Source organism: Equus przewalskii, chromosome 6, assembly GCF_037783145.1.
Source record: "Equus przewalskii isolate Varuska chromosome 6, EquPr2, whole genome shotgun sequence".
Taxonomy (NCBI): Eukaryota; Metazoa; Chordata; class Mammalia; order Perissodactyla; family Equidae; genus Equus; species Equus przewalskii.
In genome coordinates this window covers 60,079,135-60,106,713 of record NC_091836.1, presented here as the reverse complement: position 1 = coordinate 60,106,713, position 27,579 = coordinate 60,079,135, and the positions used below count along the sequence as shown (strand labels likewise).

Below are 27,579 nucleotides of genomic sequence, written 5' to 3'. Positions count from 1 at the left end.
TATTTACCAAACATTTGCTTTTCCATTTCCACGTGAGTTGCCTTCCTGCCCTTTGAAGCCCCAAATCACTACCCCAAATGTCCTCCTTGTCTGTAGCTGAAGATACTTAAACAGGCAGCCTCAGCCAGCTGGCTGAGTTACTCAGTTTCTCCTGAGTTTCTCCCATATACATGCCAGTCAACTTTGATTTTCTCCTGCTAACCTTCCTTTTTAATTATTTGACCAGCCATAAGAACCTTAAGGAAAAGGGTTGGGGTGGAGGCGGTTCTCTCACTTCCCGAACACTTTATTGACTAGGAAGTCAAATAACGTGCCAAAAGTTGGAGCAGGTTTAGGGTCATGCAGCTTTCATCTCCAAATTTCACAATTTCTACAAGCTCTGTCCTGTAAGGTTGAAGAACGCTGTAACACATAAGAAGGCTGTAAGCCACAGCCTGTAGGCTGGCCAAACCCCACCGCTGGGCGGCCCAGCACCTCCCAGGGCTGGAAGCCCCTCAGAAGGACGGCGCCGCAGCCTGCAACCTCCCTCCCGGGAGCCCAATCAGCAGCCGCGACCCCACGCCCGCCTCCGGCCGAGTCACGTGTCAGCCAAAGATGGCTGCGCGCGGGCGAGCTGGGTAGAGGTTGCCGTGAGCCCCAGCCTTGCTGAGGAAGACCGGAGGAGGCACCCGCTGCTGGGAGGAGAGCATAAGGTACCGGCGTTCCGGGGGAAGGGGTGCAGAAGATGCCCGGGTGTCAGGAGAAATCCAGCGCGGGAACGAGGTCCCGGGACTGGGTCAGAAGGGGTGGACGGGAGTCGGCCCTAGGGCGCCGACTGTCTCTTCACTTTCCACCCTAGAAGAAAAGATATTTAAATTACACCAATAGGAAAAAAAATGCCTGCGCTTGAATTTAATCCCGGGTTTCACTGCCAGGTGTTGACAGCGTGGCCTTGTCCTAACGATTTTCAGAGGCCTCACTTTTCTCATTGCTTATCTTGGAGCTTTTTCCAGCGACGTGAGACAGCTAAGGCAAAAGGCTTTTGAAACGTTTGTAGTATTTAAAGGTGGTGTTGTCTTTGGGATTTATTATTAATAAAGGAGACACAGTGGCCTACTCTGGGCTGCCGGTCAGAACTTTTACCGAACTAAGGGTGACTCTTAATAGCCACACTGTAGAAATGACTCGTTCACAGAACTCGGAACCTCACCAATATGCACAGCACAGAACAGAAAACTAGGATAGCATTAGGCTGGGATTTATGAAGAAATCATTTCTTTCCGACATATGCACCGTACACTTTATGTATACTGAATTTGTTTATCTCGCCACCACCACTCCCCAACACATAAAATCTTTCAAAGCTAGGGCCTGCCGGTGGCACAGCAGTTAAGTGTGCACGTTCCGCTTCTCAGTGGCCCGGGGTTCGCCGGTTCGGATCCCGGGTGCAGACATGGCACCACTTGGCACGCCATGCTGTGGTAGGCGTCCCACGTATAAAGTAGAGGAAGATGGGCATAGATGTTAGCTCAGGGCCAGTCTTCCTCAGCAAAAAGAGGAGGATTTGGCAGTAGTTCGCTCAGGGCTAATCTTCCTCAAAAAGAAAAAAAAAAAGAAAAAAAAATCTTTCAATGCTCCTTTAGGGCAGAGATTGTGTCTATCGTGTTAGTGTAATCAAGGCCCCCAAAAATTTGGAGTGCAGGAAACCTAAATGTAAATTTCTAAGCCTGCATTGTACTTACTGGGTTAATTTTAAGTCTAGGAATATGAAATTTCATTTCACTCAGCATTTTCGAAATGATCTCTCACATTTAACAGGTACCCAATAAATATTTGTTAGTGTTGTAAATTAATTTTGTAGCAAATGGATGGTAGTGAACTAAGAAAATCTAATTTCAGGCACGGCCCAGTGGTTAAGTTCCTGGCTCCGCCTCGGCAGCCCAGGGTTTCTCTGGTTCTGATCCTGGGTGCGGACATGGCGTCCCTCGTCAGGCCATGTTGAGGTGCTGTCCCACATACCACAACTAGAAGGACCCACAACTAAAATATACAACTATGAACTGGGGGGATTTGGGGAGAAAAAGCAAAAAAAAAAAAAAAGATTGGCAACAGTTGTTAGCTCAGGTGCCAATCTTAAAAAAAAGAATGCTCTGCTTAAAAAAATTCTAATTACATAAAAAAGCATGTTGTTCTTTGCTGTTATCTCTGAACTTTTGCTTTTAACTCTGCTACCCTGAAATCTTGTTTAATGAGCTAAATCTTCATGGTCAAACTCACATTCACCATCCCTCTACTCTGATATTCACAACTAGTGCATGGATCAACAAAGTACTGTCCTGTGGGCCAGACAGCCTGTGGCTTGTTTCTGTATGACCAGCCAGCTAAGAATGATTTTTATAAAGAGTTATTTTTAAAAAAAAAGGCATTCAACAAAGATTGTACGTGACAAAGCCTAAAATATTGTCAGGCCCTTGAAAGGGAAATTTTGCTGCCCTCTGCTCTAGGGTATACCTAGAAGTAAAACTGCTGAGTATCTGTCTTCTACCTACTAAATAATATCAAATTCTTTTACAAAGTAGTCGTACCCAAATTGGGTACAATTTACATTTCCACCAGCAGCACATGAGAGTTTTTGGTTACCCCACATTCTTGCAATTGAAATTGTCAGGTTTTTATTTTAGCTAACGTAGATATATATTGGTATCTCACTGTGGTTTTAATTTTTCTTTCCCTGATTATAACAAAGTTAAGCATATTTTCATGTTTATTGGCTGTTTAGCTTTCCTCTTTATGAAGTGTCTGTTCAAACCTTGTCAATTTTTCTATTGGGTTGTTTGCTTTTTTCTTGCTGATTTGTACTGCTTTACATATTCTGGGTACTAACTACTCCTTTGTCAGTTATATCACAAACGTTTTCTCCCACACTAGCTTATCTTTATGGTATCTATTGATGAACATGTTCTTAATTTTAATTAGTTAATATTAGTGTAATGTCTGTATGTTTAGTGTTACTTGTGAATTAAGAAATTTTTTATTTTTTTTGCTGAGGAAAATTCACCCTGAGCTAACATCTGTGCCAATCTTCCTGTTTTGTATGTGGGTCTCAGCCACAGCATGGCCGCTGACGAGTGTAGTATGTCCACACCTGGGAACTAAACCTAGGGCTGCTGAATCAGAGCATCTGAACTTAACCACTAGGCCACAGGCTGGCCCCAAGAAATATTTTTAAGGGTTATAAAGACATTCTGTATTTCCTAGGAGCTTTATGTGTTGCCTCTCATCTTCTGGTTTCTATTTCACTTTGATTTTTTTTTCTTTTGGTATGGTGTGTATGCATTGATTTTTCAGATTATGGATTCAATCTAGAGTTAAGTCTTTTAAAATTAAATATGTATAGTCTTTAGAAGGCTTTTTATAAGCCCCTTTGTTGTTTTTCTATAGATATACATTAATGAAAAATGGTATTTTAATTTTTTTAAGGCTCAAGATGGAAGATCATGAACCAGATGATACTGTCAAGGAAAAAATTTTTTATATCATAACCAGAAAAATTAACCAACTTCCAGAAGCAGAAAGGTAAGACCCCTTCTTAATTTAAAAATATCTTTTACTAGGTGGATTTTCATCATTGATTCATTATCTCAAATTTATTTGGTTTGAATATAAACAACATAGAATGTCAGAAGGAAACTGAGCCCTTTTTCTTGTCTTGATGAGAAAACCGAGGCCCAGAGAGCTGAGCCATTTGCTTGAAATCGAGGCTAGAATTCTTGTCTTTGGACATATCTAATTATGTGATTTTCACTTTTTCTGGTTTGGCTTAGAGTATAGTCAAATGTAAACATTTATGGACTCATTTAAATAACAAAACTTTAAAATGGCTTTAAATCGTCTTCTTTCTCAATTCATTTCCATTATTATGCTTACCAGTGTAAGAGTGCCGTGTAACACACATAGCTAGACATAGCTAGACAAGGAACGTCAGAGAAATGGGATCATGGCTAAAAGATCTTTAAGAGATTAAACAGAAAAAGGTTATATAGGAAAAATACTGATCTTTGAAGGCAACACTGAATGAACTACAATTCACTTCCACAAAATATTCTTAGACCTCCTTGGCAAGAAGGCCTGAGTAGGTTTCATTTAAACTGAAAATCTGCGACCAAACAGGATGAAAAGGAGCCAGCCAGGGGATCAGGGAGGGGTAGTATCTCAGGCAAAGGGAATGGCATATGCCTAGGCCACAGGAGAACAAGGAGGTTGTCATATTTGAGGAACAAACGTTAGTTAAGTACAAGAGAAGAGGGCATAAGGTTGAAGGAACAGGAAGAGTTTTAAGCTGGATGATGTGATCCAGTTAACATTTCTAAAGAACATTCCAGTTGTTTTTTGGAAAATAGCTTTAAGATAGGAGAGGAAAGGAAGAACAAAGACCAGCTGAAAAACTAGCATAGTAATCCAGGTGAGTGGTGATGGTAGCGTGGTGGCAATTGAGATGAAAAACGGATGGCTTTGAAATACAGAGTAATTTCTCACATACCATATATTTCATTGCCACTTGTTAAATTTGATCTTAAATTTCATGTTTAGTTCATATGTCTAGTTATTTTGTGTGTATGTCTTATCAAAGAGTCATGAGTTTCTAGTTGTATAGGCACTTTTTTGGAAAATTGACTGGCAAAGGGGCTGCTAGCTAGTAACAGTTTTGTACTTATTATTAACTAAAAAATGTGACTTTAAGCCATAGAATATTAAAATCCAATTAGGAGACAGCAAACTTTCCTATTCAGATTCCAGATCACTCTTTGTTTTATTTATTTATTTATGTTTTTGTTAGAATACTTAACAATAATATATAAATATATTAATAATCATAATTATCAACTTATTAAAATATATATGGTCAAATTACTTATGTCTGAACCTTGGTTCCTATGACTAAAATGGAGATAATGTATATTTCACAGGATTGCTATGAAAATAATATTTTAGAGCAAGTGCTTAAGATTCCCATTCCCTCAAGCTCTCACAAAAATACACAGGTCCTTCATATTTGTGATTTCTGTTGTTGTTATCTGGTAGGTTCTCTAGGCTGTCATTACTCTTTAAATATTATCTCACGTACCGTAAGTTTCTAAGCTGCCTCTCTCTTGTACTGCCATTACTATTTTAATAGACTTCCGTTGTATCTCAAGTTTCCATGTGTTTCCTCCTCCAATAATAAACTGAAAGCACTGAAGTCTGCTTTATGTAGTAGATGCTCAGTGGTTGAATGACAAGCACATTATGATTGCAAAGTGATAGGTAAGAAAAGTAATGCCTTATACAATGTAGGAAGCTCAATTAGGAACTCCTAGAAAAGCTGTTTTAAGATAAATGTTAAATCGAAGTTAGAAGGGGTATTGTGTGGCTAGTTTGCCTAAGTAAGAGTAGTGAGAAATTAAAGAGGTCCCCTGTGTTGTAGATAGCAAGGCAGGTGGTAAAAAAGTTAAGCGATGGGCTGAAGAGTTTGAATTGGAGTATTTTCAATATCCAGCGATTTTAGGTGTAATTTTTTCCCCAAACTAAACAATTCATGGAACATTGCATTTTAAACTCATAATACCTTGGCTTAAAAACCAGTTCTACCACTTACTATCTCAAAACATCAATTTATTCTCTTTATTTCAATGGGTTGTTGTCAAGTACCTGGCATGTTAGCACTCCTCCAAGCCCCCAACCCTGACTAATGCTTCAGAGAAAAGCGAAAGGAAATCTATTACCTCCACCTTTTTGAATGCCTTCTGTGTCAGGTGCTATTGAAACCAAGACGAATATATCTTTGTATCCATTGTCTTCAAGTTGTTTAAAGCCTAGTGGGGAAGCCTGACATGTAAATCAATGATTATACGATACTACCACCTTATAATGTGTTGTGCTAGAGAGGTAATTATTGGGTATTGTGGGAGCCCAGAGGAGAGGCATTCAAATCACTCTTCAGAAGCTCTTCTTGCTATACTAATGTCCTTTGCAAAATCCCAAAATACATTTTGCAAAATCCAAATGTTTCACTGTATCCTTAAGTATTGACAAATTCAAAAGCCTTTTAGCATAAAAAAAAATCTATATGTAAAACATAAGGATTTTAAAAGGTTCTTGTTTTTCGAGCTCTAAGTGTTAAATGTTGTATCTTGTTATTCCTTAAGTCCTGATAAATTCTCTAACATGCCAGAATTGTTGGAGAGCTCACACACACAATAGAGCCAAAGAAAAAGTTACTATTTTTTCTCACCCACTCAGGAATCTACTTGAACATGGATCAACATATATTGGACTTAATGCTGCTCTCTGTGGCCTAATAGCAAACAGCCTTTTTCGACGTGTCTTAAATGTGACACAGGCTCGTATAGCTGCTGGCTTACCAATGGCGGTGATCCCATTTTTGACGGCGCATTTATCTTACAAAGGTTTTGTAAGTTTCCCATTGAATACAGGTAAATTCTATTTCACTATCACCCGAGAGTTTGCTTTGGTATATATACTTGCACCTTAATCGTTAAATATTAACATCAAGTAGTTATATGCTGTTATGTAGTCAGTGCTTGGATAAGACTGGACCTTGTTAGCCTCTCTAAAGTGGCAGTTAATTCATATTAGTATAGTCTACCAAACAAGTAAAATGCACATACATAGCAGTTCCAAATACTTTCCTTCCTAACTTATCTTTCCCACAGTGCTTAGAGTAAGAAATATTTGGAAACTTTTTTTTTTAATGCTGGCTGCCTTAGTTTTTAAAAACTTTTTTTTTTTTGAGGAAGATTAGCCCTGAGCTAACATCTGCTGCCAATCCTCCTCATTTTGCTGAGGAAGACTGGCCCTGAGCGAACATCCATGCCCATCTTCCTCTACTTTATATGTGGGACGCCTACCACAGCGTGGCTTGCCAAGTGGTGCCATGTCCACACGCGGGATCCGAACCGGCAAACCCCATGCCGCCAAAGCGAACATGCAAACTTAACCGCTGTGCCACTGGCCGGCCCCTTTAGAAATATTTTATAGCGAAGTTCCTTAAAGGGAAACAAAATTTTTATGGGAATAAGACTCTTTATGTAATAAATCTCTCAAAGCACTAAATGTATATTAAGAATTATCAAGTATATGGAGACTTGATTTCCTTTAGACAATTTACCATACGTGCTGAGTGCTTTGAGTACAGCTAATCATGAAGTTTTTTGATTAATGATTTCAAATAAAAATCTTACCACCGATGGTGATGGAAAGGGAGGCAGTCCATTTAAATTCTCTTCTGTTAAGTGCTGCTTCAAATTTGTTTAAATTGGATGAGTATATTGCTTGAATCCCCATGATCTGTGTGGAAAGAATTTTTACAATCCAGGGAAACCTACTGCCCAATGAACTGACTGAGTGAAAACTATTAACTTAGCTTTCGATTTTTACTGTACCTTATACTAATTTGGAAATGAATAAAATTATAGAGAATTTTATAAAAATAAAATCACACTATATAGTGTAAAAAAATAAGATTAAGTATAAATTGTAAAAAGAAAAATTCCCATGGGTTAAAAAGTTTCTTGAAGACAGAAAAATATTAGCTCAGGTTTGCTAATTCAAGTGCAGAAAGCTAGAAGCAGTGCAAACTGAGATTATTATATTCAAGTTCAGAACAAATTAGAGAATTTTTCCTAAGATGGTTTTATCAGTTATTCCTGCCTATTTTAGGTTATCAGGACATGTAATTATACCTTTTAACATGCCTTCTAGAATTGCATTTGCTGTATTACTGCCTGAAAATTGAGTATCTGGGATACATAGAAGGGGACTTTGCATTATTTAAATCATGTTTACTTGACTATCATGACCTTCATTTCCAGAACTAATTTTTTCCTAGGTGATTTGAATTGTGAAACCTGTACCATAACACGGGGTGGACTGGTTGGTCTTGTTTTTGGTGGTCTGTACCCTGTTATCTTGGCTATACCTGTGAATGGTGGCCTAGCAGCCAGGTAGGATTCCTTATTTTCTCATGATCATTGAAAAACCTAATATATAAATATTTACCTAGAAAATGTACAACTTAAAACAGCAAATACATTTTCTATTTTTAAAGAAATGTTATTTTTTACTTGAAATCGTTAATAAGACTTTTTTCTTATAAGTAATCAAATATTACTTCTCAAGAATTTGAAAACAGTTGTAGAAATTTATCACACCGTACCTCTTGGGTGTATGGTTAGGTTCTTAACCTTAATTTGTGTATTGAATGCCACCTACAAAGCTGCAAAGAGCACTATGCCTAGCATGAAAGCTACATTATAGACACAATGTTCTGAAGAGTTTGAGCACTTCCACTAAAGAAAACTTTCATCAGAAAATGTCTAGCTCTAAGCCTGCTAGTCCAAAGTAATTGTTATTCTCTGAAGAACTCTGGTATCAAGCAGTCTATGCTATATGAGCCTCCAGGGGTGAAATGGAGAAAGGGACAAAAGGAAAGGACAGTTTTTAGGACTAATACACAGTGAAGAGAATAGCATTGCCTTAATCTTTACTAAACTAGTTTTATCTTAAGACTTCTGGGATTAATATATATTGTACAGTTTTGCCACTTGATACAACTATCTTTTCTAGTGAACTGTCTCAATGTTTTCTTACAGGTATGAGTCAGCCCCGCTACCAGAGAAAGGAAACATCTTAACTTACTGGACTAGAATCTCTAAGCCCATCTTTAGAAAGATGTTATTTCCCATTTTGCTTCAGACTGGGTTTGCAGCCTACCTTGGGTCTAGACAATATAAACTAGTGATAAAGGCTCTTCAGTTACCTGAACCTGGCCTAGAATTTCAGTGATGATTAAGCAAATGTGTACGCAAAAATAAAATTGCAAAAATAACCTATGTCTAATGTGTGAATAAACATAGAGTTGTAATTTATCACATGAAGTACAATTCTGGGACCCACAACAAAAGGCTACACAGGGCAACAAAAGACTGAATACCAGTAAAGGATACCCACTTAAACAAGGGCATAACTTCTCTAGCTTGCCCAGTAATGTCTTTTCCACCTCACTTGCTCTACTCCTGTATATTGGGCAGAGTTTGTCTTTAACACAGGAAAAAATAACCATACAGCAGTTTTCACTGAAGACCTCAAAGAATCCAAGCAAGGATGAAAATGGGGAGAAAAAGGTATCAATATGCTGTAGCAAATGTTACTTAACACTTCATTTTCCCAATTCATTGTTTGCATAGGTATTATGAATCCATAGACTCTTAGAACATATTTAACAACTTTCCTCACAGAGGGATCAATTCCAGTATTCCTGACAGATGGTTATTCAGGCTCAGCTTAAGCTGTTCTAATGAATAGTTACCTACTTCAAACATCACCTTATTTCCATCCTTGGAAAGCTGTATTCTTAGAAGATTGAGGCAAATTCTATCTTTGAAGCTTCCACCTAGTACTGTGGGATAGTTCTTTGGAATCACATAGACTCAAGCCTCTTTTTAGCTGTGTGATGCTAAGCAAGTTAACTAACCTCTCTGACCCTCAGTTTCCTCATCAATAAACTTACTCAAGGTTGGTATTACATATGTAAGGTGCCTAACATAGCACCTAATATATCAGGCACTCGTCTCAGTTCTTTAAACCATTTTCTTATGTGACAGCATCTAAATCAGCATTGTCCAACAGGACTTTCTGTGATGATGGAAATGTTTTCTCTGACTGACAATATGTTAGCCACTAGCTGTATGTGGCTGTTGAGCACCGGAAATGTGACTAGTGTAACTGAACAACTGGATTTTTACTTTTAATTAATTTAAAATTTTAGCCACAGGCTAATGGCTACAGTATTGGACAGCAGAGATCTAGACCAACACCTTCTTATGAAACAAGCCAGTCATACCAAACAAAATAGAGTGCCATACTAGATCATATTCACAAGCATCTTAACTATTCCTTCCAAATACAGTGAAATGTCTGTTAAGTAATCTTATGCTATTTAGGATTATATGAAAAGAGAATTTTAGCCTGTCACCTAGAAAAGGCAGCTTCATTAGTGAAAGAGGCTCTCAGTGTCTCTTTAAAGAAAATAAGCAGTGCAGCAAAAAGATTTAAAATTCAAGTGAAATAAACAAAATACATTTTCAGTTTTTCAGAAAGCAAAGATTATTCGTTCTTTCAACAGGTACCTAAAATGTATTCCCCGTACCAAATTTATACAAGAAATAATCCCAATTATGAGGCCAAAAAAATTTGTTTTACTGTGGATATTCTCTGGGTTACAGAATTATGGGTGATTTTTCTTTTTGTCTTGATTCCTTTCTGGATTTTCCTAGTTTTCCATAATGAATATGCTTTACTTTTGCACTAGGAAAAAAAATATAATTTAAAAGGAAAAAAAATTACCTGTTCATTTTACAAGCTGGAATATCAAGAGAAAGCTCTCTGACCCAAAATTATACATTTTATATGCATTGTCACTTTTATTTAAAGCAGAGTTCTACTTATCACAGTGAAAAAAGCAATGAATTAAAAGTAACTCCTGACTTCAAAAACAAGAAACCCAAATTACTAAATTAGACTCCTTAAAATAGAGAATGGTGCAACCAACTTGGCTAATTAAAACCCACTTATAACTAAATTGATAATTTAGTATAAATTGTTTCCTTATCTTTAAACATCCCACAGTATTTACTCCCTAGCATACCACCATCTATAAATGGATATGAGTTCACAAGGGTTTCTCTAACCAAAAAGGATTTCTTTCTAACATCTGTCCTCTACCATGTATTTCTTAAATCATCTTTTCAATTAGTAGAAATGGGCAACATAAGCAAAAGAACATGTTATTTTAAATCCTTTGCTAGCTACTTTATCAAAATTTTTGTTCAGGGGGCAGATAAGTGACAATGTGAACCTGCTGTGATCTGCAGTAGTTTAAGGAAACAGTCATTTGTAGCTAAGACCTAAAGAACACTGCCTCCATCAGGTTTTAATAGTTGAGTCACAATAAATAAACTATTCAAATCTGTCTTCTACAATTTACTTTGGATAGTTATTTGGCTTTGAAAAAAGAGAGAGGGTTCCTATTATACTAAAATTAAGATAGTAATATAATTTGTAAATCCCAAACTATAGTACACTAAAAGCCAGGAGTCTAGGAAATTGACCTCACTGCGTTTACAGGAAAGATAAGAGAATTCGGAAGGCTGAAGGAAGTTAGGCCACCAACAAAACTCAAATCTCTGCATATTAACAGAACTACACAAATATTTAAAACACTATTAGTGACTAGATTTATAAGTTAGATTAACTAAAAATTGAGTAAAATATCTGTGAAAAGCCAGTACTTTGGGGTCAACAAAATTACAACAATTACTGAAGTCCACTGTGAACTGGCTTCTTTTTAATAAGTGGGGCAGGGGCCGGCCTGGTGGCACAGCAGTTAAATTCACAGGTTCCACTTCAGTGGCCAGGATTTCACCGGTTCGGATCCCGGGTGCGGACATAGCACCGCGTGGCAAGCCATGCTGTGGCAGGCATCCCACATATAAAGTAGAGGAAGATGGGCACAGATGTTAGCTCAGGGCCAGTCTTCCTCAGAAAAAAGGATTGGCAGATGTTAGCTCAGGGCTAATCTTCCTCGGGGAAAAAAAAAAAAGTGGGGCAGATAGCTCTAAATAAGAAATCTTGAATGTACAAACTGGGGAAAGGTAAAAAACTAACAATAAAAACACTATCATCAGTAACCAAAGCAGTGAAAAAGGCAAGCTAACAGGCAACTTTCTGTACTTGTATCTTAAAAAAAAAAAGTCAATTTTTCTCTGATATTACATGATTTATGTTCCTAATGATAATTTACTTATGAATAAAATTTAAATTATCTCCAGTTTAACTTTTCTGCACTTCAAAACTGAATGTAAATGACCATTTGCAGTCTAGGTCAGAGCTCAGAGCCCAGTCTGGTATTATAAGACAATAGTGAAAGCCTGATGGAAAGAGTACTGAAATATTCAAGCTCGTATTATGTGAAAAATACTGTGCTGGCCAGAAAAAACACTCTCCAAGTTTCTAATGGAAGACTTTTCCTTTTTAATCCCCAGCTTAGAAGGTAAGTTCCTGGTTTCTGAAGAATAAACAGCACAGTAAAATATAAAAATATAATCATTTGGGAGGGTCTCCAGACTTTGTATTGACAGTGAGTTTGGGAAAAACACCTGAAAATATTTTACTATCTATTTGACTTTTAAGAGTCATGAGATTATTTTGCTTAAAAACCTGACTAAATTAGTGAGACCTTAAACTATAACTTCAAAATGCTGAAACTAGATAATCACACACTTTAAAAGATAATTATTCATTATCAGTGAATTACCCACTCTGTGTTTTAACAAAGCAGTAGTTATGGTCACTAGTGTTGATGCCTAATCTTTGATTGTGGAATTACAATTAGCTGTACTGTTTGTACTCCAGGAGCATCCACTAGTTACTTAAGTATGAGCCGTTAGGAATGTTCTTTACTGCCTGACATCATAGGCACTGAATACACTTAGATTACAAGAAACTAAGAGGATTTAATAAGGTTTGTATAATATCATACAATAACCAAACTGTATAGTCATTTATGATGAATCATTCTGGAAAGAAAAGAAATAAGAGCCTATCTCTTACCCTCCCCCAATTCTATCATCTGCACACTTCCCAAAAAAGAGTCAGTAAGATAATACGACTCAGTCTAGACCAGGTGAAAGAATGTATTAACATAATCCAACAAAAATGAAATTAAACAATCGAGTTTTGAGTGTTTTTTTCACACTTGTAATAAACTGGAAAAATGTTTCAATTAAATAAAACAACCATATTCCACAAAAAAAGCCACTCCCATCATCCAGAATACTAAAGCCCTTACATAACACTAGAGAAAGTTTAATACAAAACAGTAGAAACTAGTATACCATTCATTAGAAACCTCAAAATATTCAAAAAAATGTCAAGTACTCAGAGAAAAGCTCAAGCCAAACCCTCATAATGCACACATCCTGGTATTACTCTGAATTGCAATTAACTACCCAGACATTTAATCATAATCAATTTTTTCAAAGATATACAGATATAAATCAGTGCATCTATTTAAAGACTACTCTTTATAGTTAAGGACTTTACATTAACTTTTCTACTCAGCAAGGTCTGTCTGTACTTCAGATTAGCTCTCATGTTCCAGGAAACAAATACAAACTCATGATATGCCTTGTGATCACTGATGGCCTGTTTATGTAATTCTACTCCACTAAATGTAATTCCATAGAATGTGCTCTTGATTATGTAACGAATCTAATATGCCTTGATGAAATACTATAATTCTCTTCTCCAATGGTGACAATTTTTAAAAGGTATGCAAAGAAGTGAGAATCACTCCATGAAAGACAAAAAAATAATTTTGTTCCAAAATTAGCTTAGTCTCATGTATTTCTATTAAGTCTTTCAAGGATTCCAGAGAATCTTTTCATATCTCCATTTCTGGAAAGTGAAATCAGTACAGAAGTAATTTGGGAACTTGAAAATGGCATTCATTTTTTTCAGCAGATGCCAAATTTTTGACCGACATGGCTCCCACAATTACTTTGTTACCATCAGTCCAGTCAGTTAACAGGTTGTAGGAAAAGATTCGTTTTTGTAGACACTGCTAAGCTGTTTAAAGAGAAGAGAGAGAGATTAATTTAGTGATTATAAAATGCACAAATATTTAAAATATTTTGAACACTTTTTGTTGGATTATATCAAAGGTGTGACTACATCTTAACAAACGTGGACTTTTTAGTTAAGTCTGGTCAAGGAAGTGCAGAAACAGTAAGTCAATGATAGAAACAGTAGGTCATTATGATGTGTTAGTTCAATTAATGTATGAATTCCTGTCACCATCAGAAGACAAATATTAAAAAGCTACATCTTTAGTCTAGTTCTCTATCATTTTGCCAATAGAGACACAATTAGGAAAAAAAAAAAGTTCCCCAAATACTAAATTTTTTTATCCATTACAGTAAATAGAGCCAAACCTGAAAATTTCAAAGCAGTCTATATTTCAGAAATCTCCTTTATCCAACTACTATTCATTCAAAACACAGTTTTCTAAAAATAGTAAGACAACAGTTTCATATTAATCATAACTTTTTTAATTAACAAGTAGTGAATAGGACACTTTTAAGATATTGTTTACCACATACTGAAATAAACAGATCTGTTGTAAATTCAGAAACTCAAACATTTACAGTAAAATGTGCTTACACATAAATATGACCAAATTTATTTAAAGCCCCTGTTAGATAGGTCCTAAATACATGCAATACCATGTAAAAACAAGACCATGAAGTTGATGTAAAAAATGACAAAATCACTAAGTTACCAAAATTAGAAAAAAAAGAGAATGAAATGGAAACTAAGACAGTTAAAACATAAGGAACCTAACAAAGCAGCTTTAAAAATAGGTGATACTAATCTCCATTTTCAAAAGTTCTTAATCAAGTATTTCCAAAAACTGCCATTTATAAAATGACATTCTAAAAATCTACACTTAGAATGTCAAAGCATCCCAACTCAGAAAGCTTTGACTACTGTTTCTCCCCAGCCCCAAACTTCAAATAATGCAGGAAAAGCTCTGACATTAGGAAGAAAATATTCCAAGGGAATGGTATAATCTTTAGAAAAACGCACTTACTGCTTCCAGAACCTTTTAAGACCCACAGTCAGCATTAACAACAATCATTTTTCCTATTTTCATCCATTATTTTCCAATGTCATGTTAGAGATGAATAAATTCTTTGAGCCCATAACTGAAAGATCAACAAACCTGGTTTTATTATGACACCGTATTTTTGTCATTGGTACTGCACAAAATTATATACAAAGAAATATATACAAAATGTTCAAGTATTAATTAAATTTCAATTCAAGGCTTCTGTTTCAAAAAGCTACATTTAACATATTCCATAAAGATAGCACAAATTAGTCATTTCAAATAATTTTTCCAACTACTTTTGGTTTTTATATATATATATATATATATAATTCAGTAGGCACTAAAAATCCATGCAGCTGCATTGTGAGGGGCTTGCTCCTGCACTTAGGTATAAGCAGGTTCATCACTCCAGGTTGTGAGTTTGGCTACTACCCATTCATGCTCAAGTGCAGATGATTTTACAAAATATGCTGTGATGCACTGGAAACCAGAGACCAAGTTCTGTCTCAAATCGTATTATCTAGCAACAAAACATTTACAGTTGTGCAAGAACAAGGATTCCATTTTCATAACCAAATAACAACAAAATAAAACATTTTATGTGTAAGATAACTTACATCTTTGGACTGCTGGAAAATACTTATTATGAACATTTTAAAATAAAAGACAGCAGAAGCCCTGATATTACCTCTTTTTCCTCATTTCTTATACTACCTTTTAAAATAAAGCAGGAAATGTGGCCAGCAGCTGGTCCCGTCTCTTCTGCCCCAACAGCTGTATCCACTTTAGCACAAAGAAAAACAAGGATGCTAAATACGTATATACTTTATCAAACAGTGATGTTTCACAAAGAATTTCTTAATGCCTCTTACACTGAAGGACACCGTAACTCAATTTATACAACTGGACAATAGATAATAGAGTACTTCAGGGGAAAAATATGTCCCACCTTTGGAAAAAGTGTCCATCGTGTCATTAAGTAGCCAGAACCACTCAATTTTAAAAACTATTTTTAAATAGGACAAATACGTTTAAATATGGAGAATAAGATTCTTTGTGAAGCCTCACTTTACACGTTTTCATTCACATTTCACAACCTTCAATATCTAATCATACAAAAATTTAACCTAAAATTTTAATACAACAAAAATAAAGGTGTTCAACAATTTATTCATACTCAGTGATAGGGTTACCACTGTGCTGGTCCTCAAAGAAACATTTCATCAACCATTCTTATTCCTCCTTCAATTAACTAACACAGAAGTCTGATATGCATATTAATTTCCAACTTCTCTATTGGTGAGAGGTTAAAATCTGTTAATCTGAATAGACTGTATTTCTAGATTTTCTACGGAAAACTAAAAGGCATTCTTGAATATTTAAGAGATTTCTGTCATCTCCAAGCAAAATAGCTATCACATTTGTGCATGCCCCCAATACTTATTGTCAACCTCTGAAAAGTTGCTCTAAAATTGGAATTCCAATTTGCACCTTGTACAACTCGGAACTTCCATTCAACTTCACCTGTTTCACTGTCTCCAAACTGTATCTCTATTAGCAGCTTTCAGTGTACAGTTGGAACCGATGTCATCCAAGGCCATGTCCACACTGGGGACAGAAGAGCTAGGTACACGCAAGTCTGAACAAGGGGACACATTAACAGCTATTTCAACCAGAAGAAGCATCTTAAAGACATTATTGACCAGCACAAGTCTGTTTCCAGGGTGGACAGGGCCCAAATTAGATTTCCCTCCCACCTTCCAAGAAAGAAAAAAAAAAAAAATCACACACACACACAACTTGAGATGTTGCCCATTAAAGTAGACTAAGCAGCAGAGCATGAGCGTTACGTGAAGAGATGGATCCTTACCAGGTTGTGAGGCGGGAACGACTGTTCTGTAACCCCTACAACGGAGCCTGGCAGGAAGGAAATCACCTAAAAAAGAAACTGTCAGAGAGATTTAATAGTCACATGTTATCATTAGGAGTTGGTTACAGTGTCACATTCATGCTTTTAGCTAAACACTTAAAGATTCAATATTACTTTTTTTTTTCCTCCTCTGAAATGTGTCCAGTGAAGATGTCCCACTAAAGTGTTTTACATGGTGTAAGGGAGTTGAAAGGGGTAAACGCGGATAAAGAGCAGATTACTTGACCCTACATTTTAAGAGAAGACGACGCCTTCCGGGCGCACGCCGAGCAGAACTCCACCGACACCTTATCCTTGTCCACATGAAGACACACTCCTCCCGCCGAGTCGTCCTCTTCCAGCAGGTCCTGCTGCTGCTTTCCCACCGGCAGAGCGTAGTCATGATCACCGGCGGGCGAGTCTCTGAAGAGCGAGGTGGTCAGCCGCAGTCCCACGCCGCTCAGCCGGCTCAGCAAGCGAGCCAGTCCGGTCTCGTTGGCTAAGACGGCCCGTAGGTAGCGACTCTCCTCCTGCAGTGCCTGCACGCGCTTGCCCAGCTCCCGATTCTCGGCCCGCAGCTCCTGGTTCTCGGCTGCCAGACCCCGCACTCGACTCTCCAGCCCCATCACGTACTCCTTCTTCTTCAGCCGATTCAGACGGGCAGCAGCCGCTGCCGCCTTCCGGGGACTCTTTGTCGCCGCCTGGTTGCTGTCGTTGCCGCTGCTGCCGCCGCCTCCTCCTGGGGACTTTCTCCGCCTCTTTTCGCCGCTGCCACTGTCACTGCCGCTGCTGCAGCCTCCGATCCCGTTTAACAGCCTCTGCAGCAGGTCAGAAAAGCGCTGCATCTCGGCAGCCGCGGCCTCGTCGTCGTCGTCCCCTCTCCACAGGCCGCCGCTATCTGAGCCTCCGCCCGACGAGGAGAGAGGCCCGGGCGAGCTGAGCCCGGGCTCCAGGTGCCAGTCCGGTTGCCGGGGGTCCAGGAGATCCGCCAGTTCCAGCCCGGACAGAAAGTCCATATCCTCCGTCTCCTCCCCGGGGACGCTGGCGACCGCCTCCTCCTCCATCTCTTCGGGCGAGGGCGCGCGCACGGCCGCACCGCCGCGGCCCCCCCTCCCGGCCTCCAACTCGGCCTCGTCGCCGCGGGGCTGCCTGCGGCCGGGAGATCCGGCCGCCGCCGTCTCTTCCTCCGCCGCCGCCGCCGCCGCCGCCCGGGTCGAGTCCGCGGGCAGGGAGCAGGTCGCGGCCGGCGCCGGGCTCTCGCTGCGGGTTAGGGAATCGCCGCCGGAGGCCGCCAGCAGTTTGGTCAGGCTATGCCTCATGGGGCCCAGCTGCGGGCCCACGTAGGCCCCGGCCCCTCAGACCGGGCCTCGCGGGCCCCAAGGACCCCAGGCCCCAGCGCGGGTAGCCAGGGAGCTGGCCAGAACGAAACGGAGAGGAGGGTCCGGGTCGCCTCCCGCCCCACTCGGCTGGTCGACCCCCCGCGCCGGGGCGGGGGGAGGGATGGGAGATCCGAGCGGCGAAGCCCAGGGATGACTCGACCGCGCCACCCAGACAACGGCCTGGCCGGAAGTCAGCCGATCTCTCCCCAGCCCCGCCCACGGCGTTTCGCGCTCCACCGGACTCTGGTATCGCGAGAGTTCAGAGAGCGCTGAGGCGGGAGTAATTCCAGCTTTCCAATGGTGTCGTAGTAACAGCGGCAAAAATAACAACAAACACTAGATTTAATGAAAAAGGGGTCTACTCTGTTTCTCTTCTCAGTTCTCTGTATTCTGGCTTCCACTTCTAGTATAACCAGTCTCACTCAGTATTGATCATTTAGATACCAAACTTATGAATAATCTTAAAGTTAGCCTGGGTTTCTCATCAAAGCCAGAAACCATGAAGAAAATTTTGAAAGATTGACTGTTTAAAAATTATAGAAAAAGAAGCAATTGCACTCCTTTCCTCTCTCGGTAAATGATCAACGGGAAAAAAGAACTGGAAAAAATATGAGACAAAGATAGGTTTTCCTTATAATGCAAAGAGTTCATATAAATCAAGAAAGAAAAAGACTGGTGATCAGATCCCGCTTAAAATTGCTCCTTTTCCCTTCCGTTCTAATACAACATCTTTTCACTCAAACACAGAGTTCTAAAAGAAAAAAGAAGTAAATAACTCGTTCATACATAAATTTTTCCAAGTTGTCATTATAAAAATTTCCAAATATACAGAATATGTGAAAGAATAGTGCAGTATCCACTCTAATTCAACAATACTACCCAATGCCCAGGCTCAAGAGTTCAACAATTAACATTTTGCCATATGTGCTTTACCTGTGTATAAATGTTTATAAAAGTTACAGACAAAACACACCACCCCAACATACTTCAGTATGCATCTCTAAAACAAAGCACATTCTCTTTCATAATCACAGTACTATTATCAGACCTTGAGAAAATTAACAATCATTTGCTAATATTATCTTTTACACACACTATATTCAAATTTTCTCAGCTTTCCTCAAAATAATCATTTATAGGGGATATTTTCTTTTGAGCCAGGATCCAACCAAGGGTCACTTACTGCATTTGGTTATTATGTTTTTGTGGATTTTTTTTCCCCATTTCTCAAACTAGAATAGCCCCTTTCACTTTTTAGTTTTTCTTAATATTGGTTTTTTGAAGAGACAGGGTCAGTCGTGTTGAAAAATGCACTACATTCTGGATTTGTCTGTTTCCTCATGGTGTTGCTTATCTTGGTCCTCTAATCCCACAAACTATTTGAAATTTGAAGCAGTTCACAAAAACGTTAGATTACAGTGAAACGAAACAATTCAAATTTTTAAAAAGGCAATGCCAGTGAAAATATAGATAAAATAGGAAGATAAGGAATTCCAATAGGGGGAAAGGTTAGTAACGGAATAGGATAGACATAAAATCTTACGTAGTTACTCAAACTGATCTAACAATAGACTAAGCTTCCCGGCAGCCCAAACAAACAGAGAAACAAACTTTCCTTTGTTTGCTCATGAGTAAAGTATATATGAATTCCTCAACTACTTTTCCAGTTCTTATCTTAAAACAACTTCTCTATGGGATACTGATAAAGTAGCAGATAGCTTCAACAATAGCTATTTTTATATGACTGTTTCTTTAGAAAACAAGTTCCCGGAAAGCTGGACATTGTTAGGTCCCGAATATCGAGAACAGTATGTAAGCACAGCTTAAGCTTCAATAAATATTTGTTGAATGAATAAATGAAGAAAGTCTCCAGTTTTGGCTGAAGGCATAACGCTAAAGCTCAACTAAATGAAAACAATTCTTCAAGGGGCAAAAGTATGACCTATGGTAGCTAGAAAAATAAATAAATGACCTCCATGTCTTTCTTAACCTTCCCATTAGGAAAGGTCTTGCTAAGAAAGAACAGTGCACAGTTTAAGGTGATCAGTCTGGCCTGCCTTGAGTTGCAGGTGTTTGTGTGGCTAGTAATCCCATCCATCTGCATTCTCTCCTTAGGCAAATTTCAAGATCATGGATTGATTTATTAGATTTTTTTCCTAAGTTAGAAGATTTGGGTTTGAATATACATGGCTTAAGAGCCTCTGCATTTGGATTAAGAGAAAAGTAGAAAACTGAAAGAGAAGGAAGTTTTTACCATGTAGCTTCAGAAAACAAAAAAGCAAGTGAAGCAAGGGTAAACCTCCCCCAAAATAGCTCCCCTCTCCTTTACCCTTCCTCCCTTTTCTTCTCCTCATTCTTCTCACTCTCTCCTTCACAGCTGTTTTTTCTTTTTCTAGTTATAAAGATCATTGCAAAAGATTCAGGTAGCGCAGAAATGGATAAAATGTAGAAGGATATTACCCACAATCTAACCACCCAAAAGTAACTTTAATAAAAGTTTTGTTATATAAAGAGTTTTTCTATGTACAGACACACATTGTTTTATTTTATTTCTTTGAACTCTACTGTTTTGATATGAATATATTGTGTGCATCTTTCATGCAACTAAATATAGACCCACATGCTTATATTTGGTGACTGTCTAGAATTCCATTTCATGAACTTTCCAACTTTTATTCAACCAGTTCCTCATTGATAACACTTAGGTTGTACTGAATTTTTCACTATTATAATCCACATGATAATGTTGTACAAACATCTTTGTTCACTTATCCTGTAACTTCCTTAGGATAAATTCTTCGAAGTAGAATTTCTGGTACAGTTTTTATACATAGATCCTTATTACCTATGGAAAAGTATCTCTCACTAATGGTGTATGACAGTATTTAGTTCCTACACACTCAATTACAGTGTATCTGTTCTTCTTAAAATGTGTCAATCCAAATATAAAAGTGGCATCTTTTTGTGAAATTTGCATTGATTATTAGAACGTTGAATGTTTTTCACATGACCACTTTTGTCTTCTAATGTGAACAGCTTTTTCACCTCTTGAGCCTATTTTTCTCTGACGTGGAAGAAAATGTTTGTCAAGGAAACTTTGTCTTTTTCCTTCTTGATTTATATGAACTCTTTGCATTATAAGGAAAACATACCCTTATCTCTTATATATGTTCCAATTTTTTGCCCTCAATCATTTGTTGGGAGAGAGAAGGACTAAAATTGCTTCTTTTGCTATAGTTTTTAAATAGTCAGTCTTTCAATATTTTCTTCATGGTTTCTGGCTTTGATGTTAAGCCTAGACTTTATTGGCCTAAATAATACTAATGTTTACCTATATGTTTTAGAACTTCTTTAATTATTTCTATTTATGTTTTACTGAGTTTTTAACTACAAGTGATTATTTCATTTAGATCCAGATGGAATTTATTCTGGTATAAACTGGGACATAGGAATATAAGTTTCAAAAAGTTATCTGCCACAATGCAATTTATTGAACAACCCATACTTGCCCCAGTGATTTCCCAACATGTATGCCATATATAAGATTCTTACGTTTAGTTGGATCCATTTCTGGTCTCTTTCTTCTACTTCATTGATCACTCTAACCACTTTGGAAGCAAAATCACCCATTTTTATTGCAACTTTATAATAAATTTTAATATCTCATAGGACAAATTTTTCTTTGTTAGTTTTGCTTTATCAGAATTTTCTATCTATATTTAAATATTTATTCTTCCATATAACTTTATAAAATTTTCCAAGTTTATATAAAAGCTGGAATTTTTATGGAAATTGCATTAAACTTATTCATTTATTTTTCCCAGTTATCTTATGCATTTTTTGTTATTGGACTACATTATTTATTGTCTGTATTTTCTAAGTGATTTTTGTTGCTACACAGAAAAACTATTGATCTTTTTTGCTAATTTTTAACTGAATACCCCACTGAACTTCCGTAATAGTTTTTATTTTCAGCTGATTCATTCAAATTTTCCTACTGGACAATTAGATCACATTATAATATATAATGACAATTTTGCCTCCTCTGCGATTCTTATTTCGTTATCTTGACTAATAATGAAATAGCACTTCCACGGGGGCTGGCCCCATGGCTGAGTGGTTAAGTTCGCACACTCCACTTCAGCAGCCCAGAGTTTCGCAGGTTTGGATCCTGGGCGCTGACATGGCACCATTTGTCAGGCCACACTGAGGCAGCATCCCACATGCCACAACTAGAAGGACCCACAACTAAGATATACAACTATGTACTGGGGGGATTTGCGGAGAAAAAGGAGGAAAAAAAAAGGAAGATGGGCAACAGTTGTTAGCTCAGGTTCCAAGCCTTAAAAAAAAAAAGGAAATAGCACTTCCAGATTGATGTCAAATAATAGTCTTGATTGCCAACTTGTCTTATTCCTGACTTTAACAGGAATGCCTCTAGCATCTAGCTGTTGATTTGATATGGGTATTTTTATTAGGTTAAGCTTAATTGCAGGGAACAGAGACCAGTTCAGCTACTTAAAGGCAGAAAAAGATGTAAGACAGAGAATGCATGCTTATAAAGTCATTGGAAGAACTGGAGATGTGGACGTTAGGCTAGGTGATCCAGAATGCTTCTCAGCACAATTTGGCCAAAGAGGCCCAAGAGGGAGCTGCTATCTTTGCCCCAATTGGGAAAGTGGTAAAATAGCTGGATTGTTGGCTTCAAGAGCACTGCTGCTGCCCAAACTCTCAACCCCTTGTATTAATTATCTATTGCTGCCTAACAAGTTACCCAAAATCTTGAAACAACAATAAATATCTTAAAAAAAAAAACAATAAAAATTTATTATCTGTTTAAAGTTTCTGTTGGTCAGAAATTTTAAGCGCCTTAGCTACACAATTGGGCTCTGGAATTCTCATGGAATTAAGTCAGATTTTGGCTGGGGCTGCCATTATCTGGAGGCTTGACTGGGGCTAGGGAATCCACTTCCAAGGTGGCTGACAGGTTAGTCCTGGGTAAAGCTTCTGTTCCCCCTCGGTGTGGGCCTCTCCATGGCTGTATGAGTATCTACACTACATAGTAACTGGCTTCCCCCAGAGTGAATGATCCAAGAGACCAAGGAAGCAGCAGCAATGTCTGTTATAATCTAACCTAGAAGTCACACATGATCACTTCTGCAGTATTTTATTGGTCACACGAGTCAGAGCTTACTCACTGTGGAAGAGGACTACACAAGGATATGAATACTAAGAGAAAAGAATCATTAGGTGTTATCTTGGGGTCTGGCTACCATATCCCATAAAACTGGTCAATGAATATTAGGATGCTGTTTCAGAAAAGCCCAATGTCTCCAAGAATGTACTTGGCAGCAACAACAGTTAAAGCAGGGGGAAAGGGCCCCTGCCTCATTGTCCATCTTCCAAATATAACTGCAGAGGAATCTGGCAAATATAGTTTGCTTTTGTGTTTCTATTGCTTTAGGTTCTTCCATTTCTGCAATACAAGAAAGCACATTAAAAGAGGGATTGAAACAGATGATCACTACTAATCTATCGAATCCTCCACAAAGACCGTGACTTTATGGTACCTCGCACCACTACATACATCTATTGGATTTTCTACAGCAGAGAATTTGAGCAGAGATGGTAGGGAATGCAGCTGAATCAGGGCTGGAGTTTTGCTGAGTGGATACAGCAGAATGATAAGAGTGCTACAGAGACCAGAGTGCTCATTTTGATGTAGTTTCCCTGTTCATTCATGAACTATAATCTGTAAAGGGTAAGAGGTAAGATCATGAGGGGATCTTAAGACTGGATGAAAACTGAAGACTCAAGGGATTGACAGTATCTAGGGTACTGTAGGATTATGTTTACAAGCACTATATATTGGCATGGATTATGTGCAATTCCCAGTAGTGTATTTCTGTTCCTTTATCCTCCTTTCAAGAAAGTATTTCTGAATGCAAATGAAGGAGAGTTGTACTAGTGTGGACTAATCTGGAATGTGATTTATTTTAAAATGACCATCATTTGTAATCAACTAAAATAATAACAAATTACTGATATGCCTTCCAAATATCAAGCCTCACAGTTTCTGCTTCTGAAGTTGAGAATTGCTGCTTTGGTGGAAGAAGGGACAGCAGATGTAGAAGAAGTTTGGATGTTAGAGATCTGGAAGGGTGGGAGCAGAGCTTTTCATGTTCTAATAGGAAGAACTCCTCAAGTGGAAGTTGTCTCATCTCTCACCCCAGGCAACCCAGAGCCAGATCTTGGCTGAGCTGCTCTTACTTCCCATTGCCAATTCCAAATCATTTCTCTTCCTCCCTCCTTCAGAAACCTCAGCCCTTTTAAATTTTTAAATATTGAAAATTTGCAATCATACGCAGAAGTAGAGAAAAGAGTATACTGAATCCCTCTATAGTCCTCATCCAGATTTAAGAATTATCAAGATTTTGCCACATTTGCTTCATCCTCCTACCTTTCCTTGCTGAAATATTTTAAAGTAAAAATCTTAGCCATCGTGTCACTTTATCCTACAGATATCAGTATACATTTTTAACTGCAAGGTCATTTTTTCCTATAACCACAATGTCATGATTGCAACTAGTAACATCATCATGAATTTCTTGGTATCATTTAAACCCAGTCAATATTCAGTTGTCTCAAAGATTTCTATCTACGGATGGCTTGACTGAATCAGGAACCAAAAAGTTCTATCCATTCCATTTGGTTGTGATGTCTCTTAAATCTCTTTTAATCTAGCTTAGCATCTCTCTGCCCCTTTTTCCCTAAGGCATTTGATTTTCTGAAGAATCCAGGTCAGTTGTCACGTTGAATGTCCCATATTCTAGATTTGTCTGTTTGCTTCCTTGTGGTGCCATATTACTTTTCCCATTAGCCCTATATTTCCCATAAGTGGGAAGTAAGTTCTTAGGATTTAGCTAGCTTAAACTTCAGTTTTTGGCCAGAATACTTCCAAGGAGGTGCTGTTCTTCATGTTGCATCACAGCAGGAGGCACGTAATGTCTAGCTTTCCTGTTTTTAGTAATGCTAGGATTGATCGATGTTTTCAAACGGTGACAGTCTCATTCCTCCATTGTAAAATTCTCCATTATCCTTTCTCCTAATGGTTTCATCTAATGATGATCCATGCCTGAATACACTATTTCACTAGGAGTTACAAAATGACCATTTTTAAAATCCTTATTCCTTTACTTTTATTATCTAAAATTCTTCTGTGGAAAACAAGTTTATCTCATCATATATGGGCCATTTTGTTACCCTAAAGTTTAGGGAGCAGGAAAAGTAGGATAAATCCTCAATCAATTCCTTTTAATAGACTTTTCAGACTAAGAAATCAGTGACCAAGGAGTTTTGTGTTGTTTTTGTTTTCGTTATTGTTTGGCTTTCTCTTTTTCGGTGTATCATAATGAACTCATATATTTTAAAACATTCAGTGTGTTTCACTCAATTGCAGTTATTTTTGATACTCAAGTTACTCATCTTTGGTCACTGGAAGCCCCTCCAATCTGGCTCTCTTGTCTTTTTGATAAAATCCCATTAGTCTTTGGTAGTTTATTTGCTTTCTGACACAACTAGCTATATCAGGTTAATCTTGTACATTTTCTACACCAGGTCTGGAATCAGCCATTCCTCCAAGGAGCCCTTATTTATTTTACTGAAAAATAGTTTTTAGAGGCCATAAACTAGGCCTTCGTGATGCTCACTGTTACCAAATTGTCATTACTTGTGAGCTAGGAAATATGGATTTCTTTAAAGAAAAACTGTCATGGATTTACACTATTTTCAATTCAAACTTCACATCAAATGATTTTTACTTTACTTTTTAATATCTTAAACACTGAAAATTTTGTCCATGGTCACATTAACATAATCATTTTTTGCATTAGCCTCTCTCTCTTTCTCTGTCTCTTATATATATATATATATGATATAGTTTTCAAATGTAATATAATAGGGTTTTTTTAAAAGATTTTATTTTTCCTTTTTCTCCCCAAAGCCCCCTGGTACGTAGCTGTGTATTTTCACTTGTGGGTCCTTCAAGTTGTGGCATGCGGGATACCACCTCAGCATGGCTTGATGAGCGATGCCATGTCCATGCCCAGGATCCAAACCAGCAAAACCCTAAGGCCGCCAAAGCGGAGCACACGAACTTAACCACTCTGCCACCGGGCCAGCCCCAGCAGTTTTAAAATAATGCCAATATTACAACTAACCATAAAACTAATAAATAAAATTTATTAAGGTTTTTTTTTTTTACTAAGATTTCTTTGTGGTTCTATTTCTCCTTGAAATATATCCCCTTAAGGCTATTCATTAAAAATGCTGTTTTCTAGAGTCATTTTGACAATTGTTTTCTCTGTATGGTTGTACCAATGTGAAATTCATGCCATGTCCTGGTTATCTCTCTCACTCACTTGAAGTTTTAGCTCTCTGATTTCCTCTTCACCCAGCAAGGCCTTATTTAAGGTCACCTAGTAAGTGACAGGATTTGAATCCAGGCAGTCTGATGCCAGTGCACCCCTTCACTCACTGAGCTAATGCCTTGGCTATTTTGTTGATCACAGATCTGGGTTTCCAAAGGGCCTAGTGAAAGGCTTTGAATCAGGGGTGGGGGAGGATTGAGCCAGATTATGAAGGCTCAGACTTCTGAGAGGGACTGAGGTAAATACGGATGTGAGCATAATGGGATTAATCTGGCCAGAGTCTCTTTTTAGAATCTACTGTGACTGCTTATTCTGCAGTCCTGGATAGTGTGGCTTTTGGGAAAGACAGTTTTCTTACCAGGAACAGGAGATGCTGTGAAGGCTTTTGACTACGGTCCTCTCATATTTTCCTCATCTCTTCTCTTGGACAATTCTAATACATTAGTTAAAATCCCACTTCTAGGAAGAGCTTTCCCTAACCGCTCCTACATTATGCTGGGAAACCGTGCTATGCACTTCCATGTCATCCTATCCTTCGGCACTTTTCTCACCCACTAGGATGCAAATTCAGTGAGGCTAAGGTCTCTGTCTTACTCATGTTGTGTCCCAGCACTTAGCACAGTGCCTGACAATAATAGGCTCTCGATAAATATTTGTTAAATTAATGAAATATGTTAAATGAATGAGTTATTAATTAAAATGGAAAGATTTTAATTTTTAAGAAATTAATTTTATTTTAATTTAATTAAAGTTGAAAGAGTGTCTTGGTCTGCCCTATCTCTACCATCTTTTGTTAGTCTGTTAGGGCAAAACCAAAAACCAACATCCAAAGCCTAGAAACTTGAATATATGAGAAAATAAGCTTTCTAACATGTAAAATTAGGTCTCACACAGACATGCGAAAATCCATGAGAAAAGTTAATATATTCAAATCTTTGAATTTAGGAGAGAAATAGCAATCACTAAAAGGCACTCCTTAGGGCAGAAAAAGATATTGTTATTATCCGTATGTTGTTGCACATTTGTGAAAGCAGCAGCTTCCAGCTGAATGGCTTGACCCAGATCTGTCAGGCCATATTTGGCTTTATATAAAATTTATCTTGTCTACTCATTTCTTGGAAAAAGAAAAATCTGTAGGCTTTTTGAGTCATC

General features: G+C 38.0%; 2 protein-coding genes across 8 annotated transcripts; one reads left to right on the top strand and one right to left on the bottom strand.

The window, feature by feature from the left end:
* The first annotated feature begins 303 nt into the window (after window positions 1-303).
* Window positions 304-8,866, top strand: TMEM126A (transmembrane protein 126A). Its single transcript, XM_008539982.2, has 5 exons — window positions 304-692; window positions 3,460-3,555; window positions 6,259-6,452; window positions 7,868-7,982; window positions 8,631-8,866. Exons 2-5 carry the CDS (start codon window positions 3,467-3,469, stop codon window positions 8,821-8,823), a joined length of 591 nt encoding a protein of 196 aa, XP_008538204.1. The 5' UTR covers window positions 304-692; window positions 3,460-3,466; the 3' UTR covers window positions 8,824-8,866.
* A 3,665-nt stretch (window positions 8,867-12,531) lies between these two features.
* CREBZF (CREB/ATF bZIP transcription factor) lies at window positions 12,532-21,693 on the bottom strand. Of its 7 annotated transcripts, XR_011541523.1 has the most exons (5): window positions 16,872-21,693; window positions 16,581-16,658; window positions 15,425-15,493; window positions 14,690-14,804; window positions 12,532-13,665 (listed from the first exon to the last, which is right to left on the bottom strand). XR_011541523.1 is itself a non-coding variant. In XM_070625732.1 (2 exons), exons 1-2 carry the CDS (start codon window positions 17,936-17,938, stop codon window positions 16,643-16,645), a joined length of 1,083 nt encoding a protein of 360 aa, XP_070481833.1. In that variant the 5' UTR covers window positions 17,939-21,693; the 3' UTR covers window positions 16,412-16,642. The 7 variants fall into 7 exon arrangements, 2 of the variants coding, with proteins under 2 accessions (XP_070481833.1, XP_070481834.1); XR_011541524.1 differs by lacking the exon at window positions 14,690-14,804; XR_011541522.1 differs by having other exon boundaries at window positions 12,712-13,665; window positions 14,690-15,493.
* Window positions 21,694-27,579: the final 5,886 nt, after the last annotated feature.

What these genes read in the sequence shown, in the direction of transcription:
- TMEM126A (XM_008539982.2), top strand. Translation starts at nt 3,467, where the DNA reads ATGGAAGATCATGAACCAGATGATACTGTCAAGGAAAAAATTTTTTAT. An exon ending in CAACTTCCAGAAGCAGAAAG is followed by an intron (nt 3,556 to 6,258) that starts GTAAGACCCCTT and finishes TCACCCACTCAG; the next exon opens with GAATCTACTTGAACATGGAT. An exon ending in AAGTTTCCCATTGAATACAG is followed by an intron (nt 6,453 to 7,867) that starts GTAAATTCTATT and finishes ATTTTTTCCTAG; the next exon opens with GTGATTTGAATTGTGAAACC.
- CREBZF (XM_070625732.1), bottom strand. Translation starts at nt 17,938, where the DNA reads ATGAGGCATAGCCTGACCAAACTGCTGGCGGCCTCCGGCGGCGATTCC.